The 22,957-nt window shown below is 41.3% G+C and overlaps 1 protein-coding gene and 1 long non-coding RNA gene across 3 annotated transcripts in view; one reads left to right on the top strand and one right to left on the bottom strand.

Annotated features, from left to right (window-relative positions):
* Window positions 1–15,382, bottom strand: part of LOC132406982 (uncharacterized) — a 143,607-nt gene extending 128,225 nt beyond the window's left edge. Inside the window, exon 1 of the long non-coding RNA XR_009516325.1 lies at window positions 15,264–15,382. This is a non-coding gene — a long non-coding RNA (uncharacterized LOC132406982). The remainder of the gene's footprint in view (window positions 1–15,263) is intronic.
* The window catches only part of si:dkey-246g23.2 (solute carrier family 66 member 2), an 85,347-nt gene continuing 77,630 nt past the window's right edge, over window positions 15,241–22,957 (top strand). Inside the window, exons 1-3 of one of the 2 annotated variants that reach the window (XM_059993156.1) lie at window positions 15,241–15,375; window positions 15,709–16,081; window positions 22,617–22,750. In XM_059993156.1, the coding sequence (XP_059849139.1) occupies window positions 15,885–16,081; window positions 22,617–22,750 (331 nt within the window). In that variant the 5' untranslated portion in view covers window positions 15,241–15,375; window positions 15,709–15,884. Of the gene's footprint in view, window positions 15,376–15,591; window positions 16,082–22,616; window positions 22,751–22,957 lie in introns of those variants that run through there. The other variant, XM_059993155.1, reaches the window with a different exon arrangement.

The raw sequence follows: 22,957 nt of genomic DNA on the forward strand, positions 1-22,957 counted from the left end.
TTCCACTGAGGCTGGGTGGGACTACAATCAGAGTTCTTGGGTTAAGGGTGAAAAATGAAAAGTTTAAGGGGAAAATGAGGGGAAACTTCTTCACTCAGAAGGCCATGAGTGTGTGGAATGAGCTGCTGGTGCAAACTTGATTTCTATGGTTAAAAGAAGTTTGCATAGATACATGGATGGCAGGGGTATGGAGGGCTATGATTGTGGTGCAGTTTGATGGGAGTGGGCAGTTTAAATGGATTAGCATGGACTAGATAGGCAGAAGGGCCTGTTTCTGTACTGTACTTTTTTGTCACTCATATAGTATTTTACTAATACCTGAAGGAAATAACATTTTAAAAAGGGACATGTATTGTGAGCAAATATCAATAGCTAGTAAGGTCTAAAAAAACATATAAATTCTCAAAATTGCCCAGCCACTTAATAAGATCTTGGCTAACCCTGTACCTCATTCACTTTTCCACATGATCTCCACGTCCAACCATGTTCATGGATGTACCAATATTGATCTTCAATAAGAGCAGTAGTAAAATGCAGTGTCCAAAGTGGTGTTGAGTGGGATGCCACAGGGGTACTCTGCTGCTGGCTTCTGCACCCCTTTCCCCTTCCTGACTGTCAGGCAGCAGTTTCCTGTGTCCTCTACCTTGGCTGTAACTACTTTGCTATATGTCCTATCTATCATGGCCTCAGTCTCCGCGATGATCCAGAGTTCATCCAGTTCCAGCTCCAATTCTTTAAAGCAGATTGTTAAAAGCTGCAGCTATATGTACTTCTTGTAGGTGTAGTTGTTAGGGACACTGGATGTCTCCCTGCTTTCCTACAAGAGGAACATTCCACTATCCCACCTGTAAAGAAGGTGGGGGTCCCTCTATTTACAGCTTTTTGTCTTTGCCTTCCCTGACTGAAGCCTTTCTTTGCTGAAGCCTCAAAGAGCTAAAGACACAAAATAACTTTGACTCGCTCCCCTCAGACGCTGGTCACTGTTTGCCCCTGCCTTACTTTAATTTGTTTTTGTTAATCAATCCCAAATGCTGTTTGGCCGCTGGTCAAGCCTCCAAAAATCTGGCTTGAGTCACTGCCTTTAAAATAGTCAATCAGTACACCTCACTCCAATTGATTGATGGTTAAACCTCCAAAAACTATCTTTTAAAATCATACTTTTAAAGTTAAATTTAACCCAAACAGTGTCTTTGGACTATATAGTATGTCACACCATAGAATATTTTTGCTGATAAATCTAAAGTAACTTAAAATATAAAAAATAAAATTAAAAAATATAATTTTCAAAATGTAAACATTTTAAAAAGCAAAAGCAAAATGTTTAAATTCTAGATGTTGGAATTTAAAACATTAGATATTGTAAATACTCAGTCAGCCAGACAGTAACTGGGAAGAAAAAAAAGAAGAAAATATAGAAATACAAAATGAAATGTCAGCAGGTCAGGCAGCATCCAAAGAGAACTGAGAGATAGAAAAACAAGTTAATCAAGATAGCAGAGAAGACAGGATAGTGTATTGTGTAGACAATAAGAATTTTGGTGCTACAGTGAGATAATGTAGACTTTAAACTTCTGTTGTCTGCATAATATCTTCGTAATGTTGCAGGCATGCTATGTTGGCACCATAATGTGTGGTGATACTTGTGGGCTGCCCGCATCAAATACTTAATCTGTGCTGGTTGTTAACACAAACTTTGCATTTCACTGATTTAAATATGTTAAGTAAATGAATCTGAATTGAAATCTAATGTTGTAAAGTATAAACATTGCTGCATTGTCTGGGATTTCTTTGTTGATTTGCATATTTAATACTTCAGTTCAATAAACAAGGAAGTTCCACTTCAAGGAACAGTTAAGCTCCTAGATCATTGACCTGAAACATTTTTTTCTCATTACAGACATTGCTTGCCCTACAGAATTACTTCAGACATATATACATATATATTTTAGAAAACTACTTATTGCCTCTGTTACTCCCATTTCTCTTGTTTGGAGGCATCTGGTATTAAATTAAAACTAACGTAGTTTTATTAAAAGTAACCATCCTAAACTGCAAAACTAAAGTCTAAAGACTTTAATGGCGCTATTAAAATGCAATCTAAAATCTTTCCCTTCTATGAAGACATAGTCATGCGTTTAAAGCAGTAATAAACAAAAGTTTCATAATAATTGAAGAGTTTAGTTCAATTTCACTATAACTATTCCAGAGACGGGCGTTCTCGGTTTAACTGCGCATAATTTTTTTGATACCACTTCACAAGATAACTAAAATTCAAAAAATAGAGTTGTTCAAGTTCCTCTCAGTGCATCGAAAAGACTAAATAAAAGTATTAAATTTAAAAAAACTATTTTTTCCTTAACTTGATATGAAATTGCTTCTGAAAAATTACCTTTCTGCTGTAAACTGATATAAAGGAATGTCGAGGTAATTAGCTATGCCCTAAGCCGCCTTTTGTACTAATAAGCTCTAAGACAATAAAGCACTGCATCAGCAAAATAACGCTTCCGGCCAGCATGACCTCAGCCGAGACCTGTTTACTATTTTGCAGAACATTTAGTAGGCGAGTAGTAAAGCTTATCAAATCTGCCGGCAAGATAAGTGTTAATGAAATCCACACCCCTTTAAAGTTTACCCATTGAGAAGAAGATAAAGATACCCGTGCTGGAACAATTTCGAAGCAGGGAGCTACAATGAACGATTTCCCACAGTATATAACTTTCGCTTAGTTCTACACATTTTGATTACTCTGTTGCTTGCGCATATTGACGGTATGGATTTTCTTGCAGAATATTAAAAATCGTACGGTGTTCGATAACAACTTGCTGATTATAAGGACGGAGGAATCCGCTTGCAAGTTGGCGTGAATTACTGAAAGTAGATTGATACCATGCGCCATTAGAATGCACCAGGATTTTACAACGCCGGAGAGCAATTCTGAACGCCCGGATTTCTGCTATTTCAAACGCAGCTGTTGGGGTTGTTTCTTCTTATAACCCAAAGCGTTCTGATTCTGTGATCAATGGTTCCCCAAACCACAAGATTAACAAAATGTTTCACAGCTTTTCACAGATGACGCTCCGAAACGAAATTCGACACCAGTCACAGACGGAGATATTGGGCAGGTGACGATCAGAGGTAATTTTTTTTAGTTGCGTCTTAAAGTAGGAAGGTGGGTGACGAATGGGTTTGAGAGGGGTATTGCAGTAGTTTGGCCGAGAGGCAACCCCAGGCATGTGTAACTTAATATAGCGAAGGTATAAAACTGGAGAAGTGCGGAGATCTCATGGGAGAAAGCAACAGTACCAAATGGGAAGGGCGCGGGCAGGAATCGTTTAGGCTGCTATTTTCTCATGATATTCCTGTTCAAAAAGGAAGTATGAGTTTATCCCAAACAACTGTGTGATTTGCCAATTACAGAAAGCTTGGCTTTAAACATAAGGCTCTATATTAAAAATAAACCAGACCAACAACTAAAGAAACCGGAGAGTAGCACAGGAAATGAATGCAGTACACGCGATTCTGCTGGTTTACATAGCAATTCTGCACATTTATAAATAGACAAGCGGGGGAGGAGTTTACTGAATGGGGTTCAAGTACCATTCACGCTGGGCTTTACACAACTCTAATTCTGCAGGGGCACGATTTTATCCAACAGTTTCCATGACAGTGCTCATCGACCGGAATTTTACAGCCTTCGATTTGATAAGAAATAGAAAATATTGTAATGCAACACAGAAAGGGATCACACATTCCCTCTATTTAAATAGTGAACACTTTGTTGTTACTTTACGCCTCTATAAGTCACTGGAACTCATTGCCACTGACATCTGTGGAGGCCCAGTCATTGCCTACACTAAGTCGGAGGTTGATAGGTTCTTGATTAGCGAGGGTGTCAAAGGTTACGGGCAGAAGGCAAGAGAATGGGGCTGAAAGGAATAATAAATCGGACATGCTGGGACGGTGAATTAAACTCGATGAGCCAAATGGCCTAATTATGCTCCCATGTCTTATGATTTTATAACTACCTACCAATCCATTTGTATTTCCATCTAGAAAGAAATTTGTTAACTTCCTACTTAGGTGGCATACTTTCCATCTTGTGAGTGGAGCAGGCTTCAACTTGTTGCTATTTGCCAGGTAACCAGAGAAATATTTATTACCTTTGTGAGTTTCAAAACCAGTTGATATAGTCGGAAAAAAATTGGTGAATTTATTTCTGGGGGAGGGGGAAGGAAAACAGAAATAGAATCATTGAAATTTATAACGTGGTGGGGGGGGGGGTGCATGCAGCCCTTTCCAGTCAATGCTTGCGAGAAATGGAACAGTTTAGGTGAGTTTCCTTTCCCAGCTTCTGGGTCAGGGCTCCTAGTCAGAACTTTTCAAATATTCGTTCACTGGGTAGGTTTCAAATGCAATGTAAGTTTCTGTTTTAACCACTCTTTCTGGTTTGAGTTCTAGAACCCTGGTACTCCTTGGATGAAAGAAAAATCTTCCTCAGTCCCCTCTAATCCATTTACCAATTAGCAATAGCCTATGTCCCTTATAGAGTCACAGAGGCAGAGAACACCACTGCACAGAACCAGGCTCTTTGGCCTATCTAGTCTGAGCCTAAACATTAATGTTTGGGAAACTTCCCCCATTTTTCCTTTTCCAAAAGGCTCAGAAAAAGGGGAAATCTTGCCTGACAAATCTATAGGGGTTCTTTGAGGAAATAACAAGCAGGATAGACAAAGGAAAATCAGTGGATGTTGTGTACATAGATTTTCAGAAGACCTTTGACAAGTTGCCACATGTGAGGGTACTTAACAAGATAAGAACCTCATAGATGGTATTACAGGAAAGACATTACATAGGTGGAGTATTAGCTGATTGACATGAGACAAAGACTGGAAATAAATGGGATCTTTTTGGATTGGCTCCAGGTGACTAGTGTTGTTCCGCAGGGGTCAGTGTTGGGACCGCTTCTTTTTACATTGTATGTCAATGATTTTGATGATGGATTTGATGGCTCTGTGGCCAGATTTGCAGAAGGTAGACAGATAGGTGGAGGATCATGTAGCGCTGTGGAAGCAGCAAGGCTGCAGAAGGACTTAGACAGATTAGAAGAATGGGTCGTGATGTGGCAGGTGGAATACAGAGTTGGGTTGTGAATGGTCATCACTTTAGTAAAAGGAATAAAGGCACAGACTATTTTCTAAACAGAGAGAAAATTTAAAAATTTGAGATGCAAAGGGACTTGAAATTCTTCATGCCGGACTCCCTAAAAGTAACTTGAAGTTTGAGTCAGTGGTGAGGAAGGTAAATGCAATTTTAGCACTCATTTCAAGTGGACTAGAATATAAAAGCACAGGAGTAATGATAAGGCTTTATAAGGCATTGGTGAGTTCTTACTTGGAGTATTTTGAGTAGTTTTGGGCCCATTGACATTGGAGAGAGTTCAAAGGAAGTTCACAAAATGATTCTGGGAATGAAAGGTTTATCATATGAGCATCGTTTGATGGCTCTGGGCCTGTACTCGCTGAAATTTAGAAGAATGGGGGGTGGGGATTCTCATTGAAACCTATCAAATGTTAAAAGGCCTAGACAGAGTGAAAGTGGTGAGTATGTTTCCTATAGTGGAGGAGTCTAGGACCAGAGGACACAATATCAGACTACAGGGAAGTCCATTTAGAATGAAGGTTGCGAGGAATTTCATTAGCCAGAGAGTGGTGCAACTATGGAATTCATTGCCAAAGGCAGATGTGGAGGCCAGGTCATTGGATGTTTTTAAGATGGAGGTTGGTATATTCTTGATAAGTCAGGGTGTGAAAGGTTATGGGGAGAACGCAGGAGAACAAGGTTGCGAATGAAATAGATCATCCATAACCAAATGGCAGAGCTGACTCAATGAGCAGAATAGCCTGACTCTGCTCCTATGTCTCATGGTGTTATTAATCTGCCTATTCCCTCAACTATTGCCTCCATACCCCTCCCATCCACGTCCCTATCCAAATTTCTCTTAAATGTGGAAAATTGATCCCACACCTATCACTTGCACTGGCAGCTTGTCCCACACTCACACCACCCTCTGAGTGAAGAAACTCCCCTCATGTTCCCCTTGAACGTTTCACAATTCACTTAACCCATGACCTCTCATTGTGGTCTCACCCAATCTCTGTAGGAAAACCTGCTTGCATTTACTCTACCTATTCACCTAATTTTGCATACCTCTATCAAATCTCCCCTCATTTTCCTACACTCTAGAAAATAGAGTCCTAACCTATTCAACTTTTCTCTATACTCAGGCCCTGAAGTCCTGGCAACATCCTTGTAAATTTTCTCTACCCTCTTTCAATCTTAGCACATCTTTCCAATAGGTGTGTGATCAAAACTGGATACAATACTCCAATTAGGCCTCACTAACGTCTTATACAACTTAAACATAATATCCCAACTCCTGGATTCAGTATATTGATTTATGAATGCCAGAATGCCAAAAGCTGGCTTTAAAGCCCTATCTACCTGTGACATCACTTTCAAGGAATTATGGACTGCCCCATTCACTTCTTTTGAACTCTCTCTCCCTCCATGCAATCCAGTGTTACCTAGGGATTGTGGAGCACAAAAGTGCCGACTGCCCCCTCTTGTTTCTTTTAAACTCTCTCTCCTTCTACTTAATTTGAGGTCTCCTTGGGACTGCAGTGTGACGTGCTGACTGTTCCAGTTTGCTTCTTTTAAGCTCTCTCCCTTTACACACTCTGGTGTTTCTTCAGGACTGCAGTGCACAAAATGTGCCGACTGCCCCTGCTTGCTTCTCTCCCTCAATGCAATCTGGTTTCTGCTCATGACTGTTACACGCAAAAAGCTATATAAAAGTTATATACTGACATTATCCAAGAGAAGTAGATCTTCCCTGTTCACCTTACCTAGATTTCCCATAACTTTGTTCACCTTAAAGAGATCTCCTTTTAGTCTCCTTTCTTCCAATGAAAGCAATCCAGCCTGGACGTTTTCTGCTCAGGCAACATCCCTGCTTGTCTCTCCTGCACATTTCTGCTGCAGATTCTTTTTGGAGCATTTTAAAGAGAACCATACAAAGTACTCCATCTTGTGCTATAAACAGAGTGTTCTATACTTCTATCATGATCTTTCTGGTTTGCCAATAAAGCCAAATTTTCTACATGATTTCCTATCCATCTTATGTATCGGCCCTTTACTTCTGGATTTCTGTGGACAGGCAGTTCAAGTTCCTTTGAAGCTCTTGACATCCTGTCATTTATCATGGAATCCCTCATCTTTTTCTGATCTCCTCGAAAACATTACCACACATTTCTTAGATCGAATGCCCTTTACAACTTCTACTGTATGTTCAGCTAACCATTCCGCAGATATTCCCGTGCAGCCTCGAACCATCTTTCTCTCCAATAACATAATTTTCTTATCATCAGCAAACTTTATAATCAAGTACACTATATTTACGTCCAAGTCTTAATATATATTTAGGACTGAGTCTTTGAAACCCCACTACCATCATTCTTCATGACATTAACACTCCCTTTACTGCCCTAATGTCCAATTTATTATTTATTGTATTGTCTACACTGTTTTGTGCATTTTATGCAGTCCTGGGTAGGGCTGTAGTCTAGTGTAGTTTTTTTTCTCTCTGTTATTTTTTACATAGTACAGTCTAGTTTTTGTACTGTCATGTAACACCACGGTCCTGAAAAATGTTGTCTCATTTTCACAATGTACTGTACATAGCAGTTATGGTTGAAATGATAATAAATGTGACTTGACTTTGACTTTGAGCCCAACTCTTAGCTTTGTTCCACTGAGCTAGTCTATGATCCAACTACCACTTTGCCTTGGAACCCATGAGTGTTGATTGCCACATGGACTCCAGCCAGCTGGTGGGAGTAGTCAAGGATATTTTCAATCTCTCACTGCTATGGTCCGAAGTTCCCACCTGTTTCAAAAGGGAAAGAATTATACCAATGCCCAAGAAGAGTAGTGTGAGCTACCATCTAGCAGCACTCACATCTACAGTGAGGAAATACTTTGAGAGGTTGGTTATGGCTAGAATCAACTCCCGCCTCAGCAACAACCTGGACCCACTGCAATTTGCCTGTCACCATAATAGGTCTATGGTAGATGTATTCTCAGTGGCTCTTTAAACAGCCCTAGATCACTTGGACAATACAAACACCCATGTCAGGATGCTGCTCATTGACTATATCTCAGCATTTAACACCATCATTCCTACAGTCCTGATCTGATCGATAAGCTACAGAAACTGGGCCTCTGTATTTCCTCTGTAATTGGATCCTCGACTTCCTAACTGGAAGACAACAATCTGTGTGGCTTGGTAATAATATCTCTTCCTCACTGATAGTCAACACCGGCACACCTCACCCACTACTCTACTCTCTCTATACCCGTGACTGTGGCTAGGTTTGGCTCAAATGGCATCTATAAATTTGCTGATGATATAACCATTGTTGGTAGAATCTCAGATGGGGATGAGAGGCAGTACAAGAGCAAGATCTGCCAACTAGTGGAGTGGTGTCGCAGGAACAACCTTGCACTCAATGTCAGTGAGACCAAAGAGCTGATTATGGACTTCAGGAAACACAAGGGAAGGGAAGACAGACAAGGGAACACAAACTAATCTTAATACAGGAATTAGAAGTGGAGAGAGTGGACAGTGTCAAGTTCCTAGGTGTCAACATTTCTGAGGATCTAATCTGGTCCCAGCCTATCGATGCAGCTATAAAAAGGCAAGGCAGTGGCTATATTTCATTAAGAGTTTGAAGAGATTTGGTTTGTCATATAAAACACTCAAAAACTTCTACAGATATACTGTGGAGAGCATTCAGACAGGCTGCATCACTGTCTGGTATTTGGGAGGTGGGGGTTGGCTACTGCACAGAATCAAAAGAAGCTACTGATTCTTGTTAAATTAGTCAATTCCATCATGGGTACTAGTCTCCGTAGTATCCAAGACATCTTCAAGGAGCGTCCATCATTAAGGAATCCCATCACCCAGGATATGTCCTCTCCCATTGTTAATATCAGGAAGGAGGTACAGAAGCCTGAAGGCACACACTCAGCAATTCAGGAACAGCTTCTTCCCCTCTGCCATCTGATTTCTAAATGGACATTGAACCCGTGAACACTACCTCAGTTTTCTTTATATTATTTCTATTTTTGCACTATTTTAATTAAACTTTCTAATATATATACCTGTGTATATTTGTTGTAATTGGCCACCTTATTTTTTCTATGCTATCATGTATTGTATTGTACTGCTGCTGCTAAGTTAACAAATTTCACAACGTATGCTGATGATATTAAAACTGATTCTGATCATTATCTGTCACTTTGTACTAAAATCCATACAGAATACCTCAAACACACTGTCCTAATCAGGAATTCTTGTTACCTCCTCTAAATATTCATTCATTTCTCAGACCACTAACAAGTTCAAGCTGATTGCCCCTGAATAATTTCTGGCACGCTAAATGCTGATTAATACTGTGCTTCAGAATTATTTCCAATCAATACCCGCTACTTATTTTCAGCCAACTAGTTTTAGTTGTGTAATTTTGCAAAGTTACCTGGGTACACTCAAATGTTAAAGTAGGTAATCATAGTAATTGAAACTGTAGTTAATTGTTTATTGCTATCTCTGTGTTCAAAACGTATAAAGCATGACTGTTCTGTGAGTGTCGAGAGAGAAGAGATCGGTTCTCCAGAAGATCTGCTTGTGTGGAAAAAATGCCTTTTACATCTACACAGGCTTTAGTCCCCACAGTCACAATTCTTGGTGATTTGTAGCTTTTTATTGACATCACAATAACACAATTAGAAATGGTGACCTATGATTTGTTTGGGTTTACTTTGTAGATGAACAGCATGATAGACAGTCAGCCAGGTCATTGCTGCCATCAGACTAGGCTCAGCCAGAGCCAAGATTCCTGTTTGAACTGCTGTCATCAGGCCATCCACATAGGTAAAGCTTCAAATACTTGGGTAGATTTGATGGGCAATTTATGTAAAAATTAAAGGACAACAATGTCAGTGCACTTCCCTGCGGTAGATTATTGCATTATAATTGTCAGCTGCTGCATTCCCCTCCATGTTCAATACTAAGGCAATAGTTTTCCATAAATAATTGGATTATAAAATCCAGCTGGTTGTCTTCCATTATGTTGGAGATCTTCCAAAGCAATATTCAATGCTGCCAATGAGCCAATGTATGCATCACCAGTAACAAGGTTCTTCTGGAAGTCAGCTACGATTAATTGTATAAGATGGTGCACAAGTTTTCTGGGTTATAAGGTTATGAGTTGCTTTTTGGAATGGCTAAGAACATAGCATTGGACAGTAGGAAATTAGGAGCAGGAGAAAACCTCTTAGCTTCTCAAGCCTGCCCTGCAATTCAATATGACCATGACTGATCTGCCTCGACACTCACCTCCTCGTCCATGCCAGCTGTAAATAGCTATCAATTTCTCAATCTTTCAAAAATATTTACTCCTCAGGATCTTATAAATTTCAACATGATCACCCCTCATGCTAGAAAATTATAAATAAAATAGATTTAATTTTTCTAGTCACTTAGAATGTAGATAGAATAAGCCTCTCATTCCAGGAATTTGCCCAGTAAATCTCTTTTTGACTGCTTTCAACGTCACTCTATCCTTTCTCGAAAAAGGGAACCAAAATTGTGCACACACTTCAGATGTTAACTCACTCACAGTATTTTCTATTTTCTAAACTCCAAGCCCCTTTCAAAACATGTTAAGTAATGGTGAGTCAGACTACAGGAAGGAGACAGAGAACTTGATATGGTGTCATGACAACAACCTTTCTCACAATGTCAACAAAACAAAAGAGCTGGTCATTGACTTCAGAAAAAGGTGCAGTGTGCAAGCAAAACACACAAAATGCTAGAGGAGCTCAGTAGGCCAGGCAGCATCTGTGGAAAAGAGTACAGTTGACTTTTCAGGCTGAGACCCTTTGGCAGGACAAGAGCAGTGTGCATGCTCTTGTCTACATCGACGGTATTGAGGTTGAGAGGGTTGAGTGCTTCAGGTTCCTGCGAGCGAACATCACCAATAGCCTGTCCTGGTCCAACCATGTAGACACTACCACCAAGAAAGCCTACCAGCACCTCTACTTCCTCAGGAGGAAGAAGTTACTTGGTATGTTCCTGTAGACCCTTTTATTTTTTATGATGCATTCTATCTGGATGCATAATGGCTTGGTATGGCATCTGCTCAGCACGTGACCGTAGGAGACTGCAGAGAGTTGTGGACAACACTCAGTGCGTCACTGAAAGCAGCCTCCCCTCGATGGAATCTGTCTATGCTCCCTTAGTAAAGCAGCGGGCATAATCAATGACCCCACCCACTCTGGGCATTCTCTCTTCTCCTTTGTCCCATCGAGCAGAAGATACAAAAGCCTGAAAACACATACTATCTTGCTCAAGGACAGCTTATATGCCACTATTATCAGACTCTTGAATGGACCTTTTGGACAATAAAATATACACTTTGACTTCACAATCTACCTCATTATGATCTTGCAATTTATTATTTACCTGTACTGCACTTCCTCTGTATGTTTTACATTTTATTCTGCATTGTTATTGTTTTACTTGTTCTACCTCAAGTGTTCTGTGTAATGATTTTATCTGTATGAACAGTATGCAAGTCAAACTTTTCGCTGCATCTTGGTACATGTGACAGTAAGAAACCAAAAAAAAAAACAATAAAACAAAGGCCTATACACCATTTGCCTTTCTAAACTCTTGCTGTATTTGTCTTAAGTTTTTTTTTAGTCTTGTAAGTTTTTATAGAATAGTCATAAAGCAATACACTCCTTGGTAATCTACAACTGGTTTTGAAATGTTTTATTGAATTCCTCTATAAAACACGAGAGATTCTGCAAATGCTGGAAGTTCAGAGTAATGCACACAAAATGCTACAGGAACTCTGCAGGTGAGGCAGCATCTATAAAAGTGAATATACAGTCAATGGTTCTGCCTGAGGCCCTTCATTAGGACTGGAAAGGAAAAGGGAAAGAAGCCAGAATAAGAAGGTAGGAGGAAGGAAAGGAGGAAGAACATCAGAGGGAGGTGGCAGGTAGGTGCAAAGAAGATAAGGAGTAGGAGGGAAGTCAGATCGGGGGATGGAAAATGAGTGAAGAGGACTGACCTCCTCCTGTCTTATAACTGAGACACGTGCTCCTCTAATTCATGAATTCTGCTCATCCCCAAATTCCATCCTTCTACTATTTGTGGCAGCTCATAGTCTTCAGCTGCCAAGAGCACAAACCCTTCTCAATCATCCCAATAAGATGTTTCTTTTTTCCCTACCTCTGACTTGCCTGTCTGATCATCTCCTGTGTTCTATTTTTCAGTGGTCAACAACAGACCTGTGAAGCCCTTTTAGATATTTTGAAAATATTAATAGAAGCTTGGGTGGTGGGCTGGAGATATGTCTCTACCGAAGGAGGTGTAAGGTGCCCCTTCACTCTGCTATCCTACAGGTCACCCTTGGGCAAGATGTAGCACCTGCTTAACCCCCCCCCCCCCCAATCGATCAGTCGGAGTAGCTAATGGATGGTCGTATGAGCAGTTGATGCATTTCACAAGTCCTGGATATGCAACAATGGATGCCAGGCAGACTATCGTTGAACAGCATCGATAATGGTTGGGGTCACCTAGTCTTGTAAAGACACTGCCCAGAAGAAGGCAATGGCAAACTGCTTCTGTAGAAAAAATTGCCAAGGGCAATCATTGTCATGGATAGACCATGATCGCCTGCGTCATGTGACATGGCACATACTGATGATAATGATTGGAAGTTAATGTTGAATGCATTTCCACATGTCCCCAAGAAATCATGTAAATCATGTGATATTGCATGAGATTGGTAGCGATGCTGGTTGGGCAGCAGTCCAGTGATGCAGGTTTGAATCTGTGTTGTGTGTGTGAGATTTGCATTTCCTTCTCAGGTGTTCTGGTTTCTTCCCACATCCCAAAGAATAAAGGTTGTTAGCTTAACTGGTTACTGTTGCATTGTATTGTTTGGTTGTACAAGCAGGTGACAATACACTTAACTACTGTTCAACTGCAATTATACTAACGCCATCTAGAAAACAGGGGCACTTATGTCAGAATACTGCTTCTGCATTTCATTTTGGCTTTCAACACTATTAACCCACAGACCTTGGTGCACAAACTCTTAGTTATTGGTGTGAATACACTGGGTGTTGGGTCTTCCAAACCAAACAGACCTCAAATAGTCAGCATGCACAACTGCTGCTCCTACCCCAATATCCTCAACATGGGTGCCCCCCAGGGTTGTGTGCTGATCCCTTTGTTGTGCACTCTCTTCACACACGAATGCATGGACAAACACCCGAGTAATCGCATTGCTCAGTTCACTGATGGCACAACAGTGGTGGGGCTCATGAACAGCGGCGATGAGACGGCCTGCAAAGAAGGGGTGGTGCCAGACAAATAAACTCTTCCTGGCACAAGACAAAGGAGATGGTTATCGAATTCAGGAGAACTCACACCACACACACCCTTCTTTATATCAGCAGCACAGCAATGGGAACCGCAAGCAGTTTCAAATTCCTAGGAGTGCATATCTCACGCAACCTTTCATGGTCCCAGAACACATCCTACACAAAGCTCACTAATGCCTCTACTTTCTGAGGAGAGCTGGACTATGCACATCTATACTCATGTCATTCTACAGATGTGCAGTAGAGAGCATCCTTACAGGTTACATCATTGCATGGTACAGAAACTACACTACGGTGAACAGGAAGACTCTATAGTGGGTAGTCGAAACTGCCCAATGCATTACCCACACCAACCTACCCATCTTCAAGGAATGTGACAGAAATATCATCAGTGACTTCACCCACACCACTCGTGGACTGTTTGTCCCACTCCCATCAGGGAGGAGGCTATGTAGCAGCCACACCAGGACCACTAGACTCAAAGACAGTTACCTTCCCCAAGCAGTAGGGCTGGTCAAAACCCTCAGCCACTAACTCACCCCTCCACACCCCAACCGTCATTGTTTTATCATTTCCTGTCAGTCACCTGTGTACCAACACTCCTGTACCTAGCCTCATTTTATAGATACATATACAATTAATCTATGTATATGAGCTATAGACTCATAGAAAAATACAGCACAGGAACAGGTTCTTTAGCCCATCTAGCCTGTGCCAAAATAATTAATCTGCTTAGACCCATCGACCTGCACTGGGACCATAGCCCTCCATACCCCTACCATCCAGCTATCTATCCAAACTTCTCTTACACGTTAAATCGAGTTTTCATGCCCCACTTGCGCTGGCAGCTCATTCCACACGCTCAAGACCCTCTGAATGAAGAAGTTTCCCCTCATGTTCCCTTTAAACTTTTCACCTTTTAGCCTTACCCTATGACCTCTGCTTGTTGCCCCTACCCCAACCTCAGTGGAAAAAGCCTTCTTGTATTTTCCTATCTATACCCTCAGAATTTTGGATACCTCCATCAAATCTCCCCTTATCTAGTTATATTTATTGTGCTTTATATTATTGTGTTCTTTATCTTCTCGCGTTTTTTTCTTGTGCTGCGTCAGATCCAGAGTAACAATTATTTCGTTCTCCTTTACACTTGTGTACTAGAAATGATACTAAACAATCTTGAATCTATTATCGCTGATATAAGGGTGGCTGGTAGGAGAATCAGGAAGGTGTTAATAGCAACATATGTGTAGGAGATAGGCGAATAAGAGGGGAATGGGATTGGGAGGATGGTTCTGAGAGCCAACATAGACTTGATGGGCCAAATGTCGTTCTACGTCATAGAGAAGTATGAATAAGAAACTTTGTGAGTTTTGAGAGAGTGCTTATGCGCAGTGAGTGACTGAGTTGAATAGTTAAATAGGCTGGATAAGCACATTAAGCAAAAACAGAACCAGTTCTCTGCCAACTCAGATGGGAGGATGAGGCTGCTGTCGTGCGCAAACGTGTCAAACGGGCTGTTCCTGTGGCCGTGTGTTAGTGAAAATGTAAACAATGTGACGCAAGTGTGCCCAACAACGCGCTTGACAGTACTGTAGGTATCTCGATCAAAACATACCGAAACGGAGAGGTGAGGACAAAGTGAAAACGCCCTAAACACAGTCTGTTGTGAATATCCGCGTATTGAGCTGTAACAAAGACTGGGCAGCAGATGTGACAGGTTTACAATAACAGCAGACACTGACCTCGTGAAGATGGGTATGCGTCCTGCCAGCAATATTCTATTACCATTCTGCAGGAAGTGCGTTCTTTGCACGGTTTGAGGCTGAAATAGTTTCCGGGATACATCCCAGCAGGGTAAGGTTAGCTTGGTATACACGTTCGCATTTGTTCATCTTGTGTTGTTAAGAGGGCTCCGATCTGTACTTAATGTAAGGCGGAGCCTTCCGCAGGCAACTCATCCGCCTGCCAACCAGACGTTACGTAGGACTTTGCAAAATCCTTTTTAATGTTTAACTGTAGAGCAAAAACCATCGCAGTTCCCCACTAATGAACTAGACAATGCTCGGATGGGGAGGGTGGGGGTGGTGGGAAGGTAACTCAGTTTGAACTAACTCCAGCGAGAAACAAGATGCAGAGAAAAAAATCACTTGAACAAATCGATTTAATTCCTGTTTTCTTAATCATCAGGAAGCAGCAGCGAAACTTCCTGGTACAGAGGAGAGAGAAGAGTTTCAGAAAGCGCCCGTGACTTCATGCGAGTATCCCGCCTGATCATGATGACCTGTACTTGTGTTTGACAAACACCGAATACCAGCAGTTTGGCATTGACTGCATTTAGATTCAGGTTTCTTTCGAGTGTGCCAATGGCTGATGACGAGACCCAGAGTTATTTCGCCTGGTCTTTCCTGTCCTGGGTCGCGACCTTCTTCATGGTGTTCGGGGGCGCGGCTCCTTACATCCCGCAATACCGCGAGATCCAAAAAAGTGGCAATACCGAGGGCTTCTCCACGCACGTGTGCCTGGTGCTGCTGGTAGCGAATATCCTCCGCCTCTTCTTCTGGTGAGTGCTCACTTAATTCGACTTCACTCATCCCTAGCTCCTGTGTCCATGAACATTCCAGGACGTGCTTTCCCCATTATCGGCACCCTGATCCCACTGGCGTTCTTCAAATTCAATGATAGCACCTCATATGGCGTGACCGTTGAGTCGTCATAGAGGGCGAGCAAGATTGATCACAAGATAATTTCAGATCAAGAAAGTCTTTTGGACCATTTTAATCTTTAACACAAGGAGGAAGAAAGTAACAGGAGTAGCCCACTCAACTCTACATTTAGAATGGCCATGGCTGATCAACCCAGATTTCTAAAATCATACTGCTGGAGGAACTCAGCAGGTCAGGCAGCGTCTGTAGAGAGAAATGAACAGTTGCCATTTTGGGTTAAGTCTTTTCATCTGGATGCGCTGATTCTGAGTTTCTTCAACAGTTTGATTTCTTTTGCTCCTGTTTCCAGTACTGTATCAGCAGTTACTGGTGTCTCAGCACCAGATGTCAACCCCTTCTCTGTGTCAGAATAAAAGTAAGCCCTAATTAAAAAAAACCAAAAGAATTGCAGGTACAGAAGTCTGTACAAAAATAATATGCCGAAAATACTCAGCAGATGAGGCATCATCTCTGGAAAGAGAAATGGTTGATGGGCTGAATTGTCATGGTACCCTAGTGACGCTTGTGTGCACCTTGAAATACAGATGTTGGAGATGTATTTTTGATTTGATGATGGTACCTAATCTTTGTTCTTAGATAGTTCCTCATGATTAAGATATATTTGACCCTCTTCCCCCATTACAATGAATAAAAGATTCTGTATGCATTCACTCTTAACATGGATGGCTATTGCTTACATTACCAGAGGACCTTGAATATTGATGTGGTCCAAAGGTAAGGAGGTCCAAGGCAATTGGGCACTGGGTTCTGTTTCTGTTGCACATAGTCAGCAAGCATATATACATGGACACACACTTGCCACACTCACATGTGATATTACCCATGCTTTCTTAAAAGTATGTTTATTATCGAAGTACATATATGTTACCATATAATACCTTGAGATTCACTATTTTGCAGGCATTCCCAGGAGAAAAGTATTATAATAGAATTTATTAAAATCGATTACATAAACAAAGACTGATAAACAACCATGTGCAAAAGAAGACAAAATGTGTAAATAAACAAAATACTGAGAACTTGAATTGTAAAGAGTCCTTGAATGTCTGTAGGCTTTAGAATCAGTTCAGAGTAGTGATTGCTCTCAACTCCCTCTTTCTTTCTAAAATTGTTATGTGCCCTTTGAGTCCTCCCACTGACTTATGCATTCAGACAAAATGTCTTAAGAACATTTTAAATAATACCAACTTTGACTTCACTTACCCTTTCCAAAGCTTAATTTCATAAGTCACTTACAGTGGCTGAAAAATATACTGACATAGATCCATTTGCACATATTTACTTCATAGAGTTACCATAATCGTGCTCCTGAACTTATCTTGCGACATAATTTTATATCTTGCTTGCGATAGAGTCATGTCTCAGTTGGTTTATTTCAATGTCAAAGATGTCAAATTCCTGCATATTTTTCCTCACAATTTATATTCCCTTCTGTTCGTGGAATTAAGCATCTTAAACTCTTCATACAAAACAGAGATGAATTTTTTTAATCAAGATTTATAAAGTCATTCAGCATGGAAACCCACCAAGTTCTCGCCTACCAGCAAGCATTCATTTACATTAATGGTATGCAAAACTATTTAATTCTCCCCACATTTCCATCACTCCTAGTCACCCACACACAGTGGGTATTTACACTGGCCAATTAATCTGCCAATGTACACATCCTGGTCATATGAGAAGGCATGGTAACTCTTAGAGAAAACACCCATGGTCACAGGGAGAATGAGGAAAGCACACACACCACACCAGAGATTAGAACACAGAACAATATAATACAATACGAATCATTCGGCCCACAATGTTGGCCCACTTTTAACTTACTCCAAGGTCATTCTAACTCTTCCCTCCCACCTAGCCCTCTATCTTTCCTCCATGTGCCTACCTAAGAGTCTCAAATATCCTTAATGTGTCTGCATCTATCATCAACTGCGCCAGTGCGTTCTATGCACTGAGCACTCTTTGTGTAAAAAAAACTTAGGTCTAACAACCCTCTATACTACAATCACCTTAAAATTATGCCTTCTTGCATTAGCCATTGCTATCCTGGTTAAAAAGCACTGACTGTTCGCTCTATCAATGCATCTTATCTATACACCTCTATTGTCACCCCTGATCCTCCTTTGCTCCCAGAGGCAAGCCCTGGCCCAGTCAACTTTTCCATATAAGATATGTTCTCTAATCCAGGCAGCATCCTGGTAAATCTCCTCAGCATTCTCTCTAAGCTTCCACATTCTTCCTATAATGAGGCGATCAGAACTGAACACAATACTTGGCAAGTATGATCTATCCAGAGTTTTATAGAGCGGCAGCTTTACTTCATGGCTCTTGAACTCCCCAGCCTAATGAAGGCCAACACACCATATGCCTTCTTAATTTATGTGGCAACTTTGAGGGATCCATGAACGTGGACCCCAAGATCCCCGTGTTCCTCGACACTACTAAGAATCCTGCCATTAGCCCGGTGCTCTGCATTCGAGTTTGACCTTCCGAAGTGCATTGCTTCACACTTTTCCAGATTAAGCCATCTGCCGCTTCTCAGCGCAACTCTGCACCCCATCAATCTGCTGTTATAAACTACGACAACACCACTAACTTGGGTTGCTGGAATTGTGAGACCACAGCTCAACTTGCTAACATCATTGTGTCACCCAAATGCTGGAAAATAGCACTGAGGTTTAACTGACTGGATGGCTCACTTGTTCTATTTCTTATGGCCTGTGTCCTCCAATTAGTAAAAATACAGTGCCTTTTTGGCTTCTTTTTTTGTTCAGTCTTTATTTCTGGTGCTACCTCTGTGGAGTTTGCATGTTCTGCTTGTAATTGTATGAGCTCTTCTGCGCCCTGGTTTCCTTCCATGCCTCAGAGACATGCAGGGATCAATGGCGCCTTCAAACCAGTCAGATTAGGCAGATGGGGCTCATCAGCCATGGTTAGCAGCTCATCTTGGAGAAAGAAAACTCTGATCTCAAACCTTCGTAACCTTGTGGCGATACCCACACTTCAGGAGTAAAACCCCAAGGAGAAACCCAGAGCTGGAGTCCCTAAGGCAGTGGTACATTGAGTTCAACGGTGACTGGAAATTCCTGCGATACCGCTAGTGCAAACCATTTCGGTCTCTGCCTTTGCTTTGGGTTCATCAGCTGTGTGGAGGGGGGGTGCAGTTTGCTCTCCATATTGTATTTGTCCTGCTTCTCAAAGAGCCAGGATGCAAAGTCTATGGTCGACCCCAACAGACAGAGGGCCTCAAAGCGCACACACAACAAAATATGTATGGTGTTCAATCACCGTATATCAATCATTTTTTGGAAAAAAAAGAGTATTCAAACAAATTGAAGTAGTAAACTCTTATCCACACTACATATAAAGCCAGAATCAATTTTACAATGTTATTCACAATATGTTCTTAGAAGGAGCTTGACAGAAGTAGATGTTTGTATTATAAGGAAAAAAATCTAGTTATTTGGTTAAGATCACTTTTACTTCTCTAATTACTATTTTTATTTGTAATTGCAACATTCATAAGGCATAAAACTAACTGTAATGAGATAGTAGTATCTTGTTATTGTTTAACTGACAGAGTAGGAAACAGTGAGTTATACAATTTGCAGTAGTGCCTTATTTAAGGAAAGAGACCTGTACACTCAGTGGTCAGTTTATTAGGTATCTCCTGTATCTAAGTGACCACTGGGCATATGTTCATGATGTGCTGCTGCTATAGCCCATCCATTTCAAGGTTTGGGGTTTTGTGCATTCGGAGATGCTCTTCTGCATATCACCTGTTTACTTGAGTTACTGTCACCTCACTTCTGTCATTAACAAGGCATTTTTGCCTACAGAGCAGCTGCTCACTAGGTTTTTGTTTTTGTTTCTCGTACCATTCTCTGAAAACTGTAGCGATTGTTGTGTGTGAAAATCCCAGGAGATCAGCAGATTCTGAGATACAGCACTCAGACCATTTTGTATGGCATGAACAATAACATCATAGTCAATATCACTTAGGTCTCATTTCTTCACTGGTCTGATCAACAGCTGAACATCTTGACCCTATCTACATGCTTCTGTGCATAGAGTTATTGCCACATGATTGGCTGATTACATATTTTCATTAACAAGTAGGTATACAGTTGGACCTAATAAAGCAACCACTTTATTAGTATGTTATCAGTGATTTAAAACCAATTTTACTTTCTGCCAACCTTTATCATTCTCCCCTCTGGAAAGTTTGTCTCCATATAGAATACAGTTCACATGTTGTTAAATAGCCTCTGGTATTTGTCTAAGTGACAGGAATAAGTAAATAAGCTTTAATAGTAACTGACAACAAGCTCTCCAGCCACAAGAAGTCATTAACCAACACCTAATGTCCTTGACAGAAAAGATCTTTTTTATTATATTATTGAGTACCAATGAACCAGGAGTCTAGTAGATTTGTTTCTCAAATTGATGTCTTTAGTCTGCCTCACGCACATTAAGGTTGAAGTTGGCTGATCCAGCAAAGTGATGTTTGAAAAGAATATGCTTGAACCCACACAATTAGCACCTAGCAGTACCTCCAGATGAACTTTGTCTTTTTGTGTGTTTCCCCCTGGCTGCCAGTCTATGGTTTTGTATTGCCATGTACTCCTGTCCCCACTCCTGCTCTGCTCTGCTCCGGCCCCTGTGTTTCTGAGTACTCCGTCTCTCATCTGCTTCTCATTATCACCTGTATTGCTGCCACCTGTGTCTCATTGTGCTCCACCTATCATCTGCCTCTCTGTTTATTGCTCAGTGTATTTCAGTCCTGTGGCAACCTGTTTGTTGCCAGATTGTGCCAGTGAATTTTCCTGAGCCTTTCCAGCATTTGTATCTGAGCTCTGTCTGTCTGAATATCGACTCTGCCTGTTTCCAGATTCTGGTTTTTGAATTTCTCTGGATGTTTTGATCTCTGCCTGAACTTTGACGCTGACTTTGTTTGCACCTTGGGATTTGTTACTCAATTAATATCACTGTAAGCACTGTACAGGGTCTGCATTTGGATCCCTACTCCAACCTCTGACAGCACCTCATGATCTACCTCTTAACAGTCTTCAGATCTCGCATTTGCCACCTGAATGGGTTTGGAAGAAAATTATCCTTAACCCCGAGGAACAGCGAGATAGAGTGAGATTATGCCTAAGTTATATGTTTTCTTTTGTTAGCTAGTCAATGGATAAATTAGACAGACTAGTATAGAACAAATTTACATTCAATGTTTTGTGCTGAGAGCCTTCATCAGGACTAGAGAAAAAAAGATGAGAAGTCAGTAAGGAGGTGGGGGTGAGTTTGGAAAGAAGAAATACAAGGTGAAACTGGGAGTGGGGGGAGGGGTGAAGTAAAGAGCTGGGAAGTAGATTAGTGAAAGAGGTAAAAGGAAGGGGAATCTGATAGAGGACAGAAGGCCATGAAAGAAAGTGGAGGGGTAGGAGCACCAGAGGGAGGTGATGAGCAGGTAAGGAGATAAGGCGAATGGGGAATGTTGGGTGGGGGGTGCCATAACTGGAAGTTTGAGAAATCAATGTTCGTGCCATCGGTTTGCAGGCTAACCAGACGGAATATAAGGTGCTGCTTGTTCAACCTGAATGTGGTCTCATCCTAGCAGTAGAGGTGGCCGTGGACTGAATGGGAAGAGGAAGTAGAATTAAAATGGGTAGCTGCTGGGAGATCCCGCTTTTTCAGGCGGGCGGAGCGTAGGTGCTCAGTGACGTGGTCTCCCAGTCTACGTTGGGTCTCACCAATGTACGGGAGGCCAAACCGGGAGCACCAGATATGGCAGATGACCCCCAACAGACTCACAGATATCTTCCAACCTTATGGCATTAACATTGATTTCTCGAACTTCCAGTAATGGCCTTCCCCTCTCATTCACCATTCCTATTTCCCTCTGCTTATCCAGCGTCTTTATCTGCTTTCCTACCCAACACCACCTTGTGGTGCTCCTCCCCCTTTCTCCCATGGTCTTCTGTGCTCAGCTATGAGATTCCCCTTTCTCCAGCCCTGCATCTCTTTCACCAATCCACTTTCCAGCTTTTTACTTCACCCTTTCCCCTCTCCTGGTTTCACCAATCACCTACTACCTTTTATTTCTTCCTCCCTTACCCCCCCCCCCCCCCCCACCTTCTTACACGTACATCTTTTTTCTCCAGTTCTGATGAAGGGTCTCACAGCCCAAAACATCTTATCCATAGATGCTGCCAGGTCTACTGAGTTCCTCTACATATTGTGTGTGTTGCTTGGATTTCTGACATCTGCAGATTTTCTGTTGTTTGTGACCAATTTTGCATTTGTATTTTGGTAAAATGTTGTGTAACAGGTGCAAATTACTGATTATATCACTGATTTTTTTTACTACAGGTTTGGAAGAAATTTTGACGTGACCCTCGTATGGCAAAGCATTGTCTTGATAATCACCATGCTGGCCTTGTTACACTTGTGCTGTGATGTACAGCAATCGTCCAGGATAAGCACCAGTATACATCTTTTCACAGGTCTGAACTCTCATTTTGAATATCATATCTCTATAATCATGAATAATTAACTGTCATTTTACTTTCCAATGAAGAGAAGCTGTTACACATTTTCATGAACTTGTTAAAACAGTGTAAAATGCTTTTTAAAATCTGTTTGAGTTGTGTGTGTTAAAATCTCTCCCTGTTCAGAATTGCACAGAATTAAAATGCAATATTAATAGATTC

This window comes from Hypanus sabinus, chromosome 17, assembly GCF_030144855.1.
Source record: "Hypanus sabinus isolate sHypSab1 chromosome 17, sHypSab1.hap1, whole genome shotgun sequence".
NCBI classification, from domain to species: domain Eukaryota; kingdom Metazoa; phylum Chordata; class Chondrichthyes; order Myliobatiformes; family Dasyatidae; genus Hypanus; species Hypanus sabinus.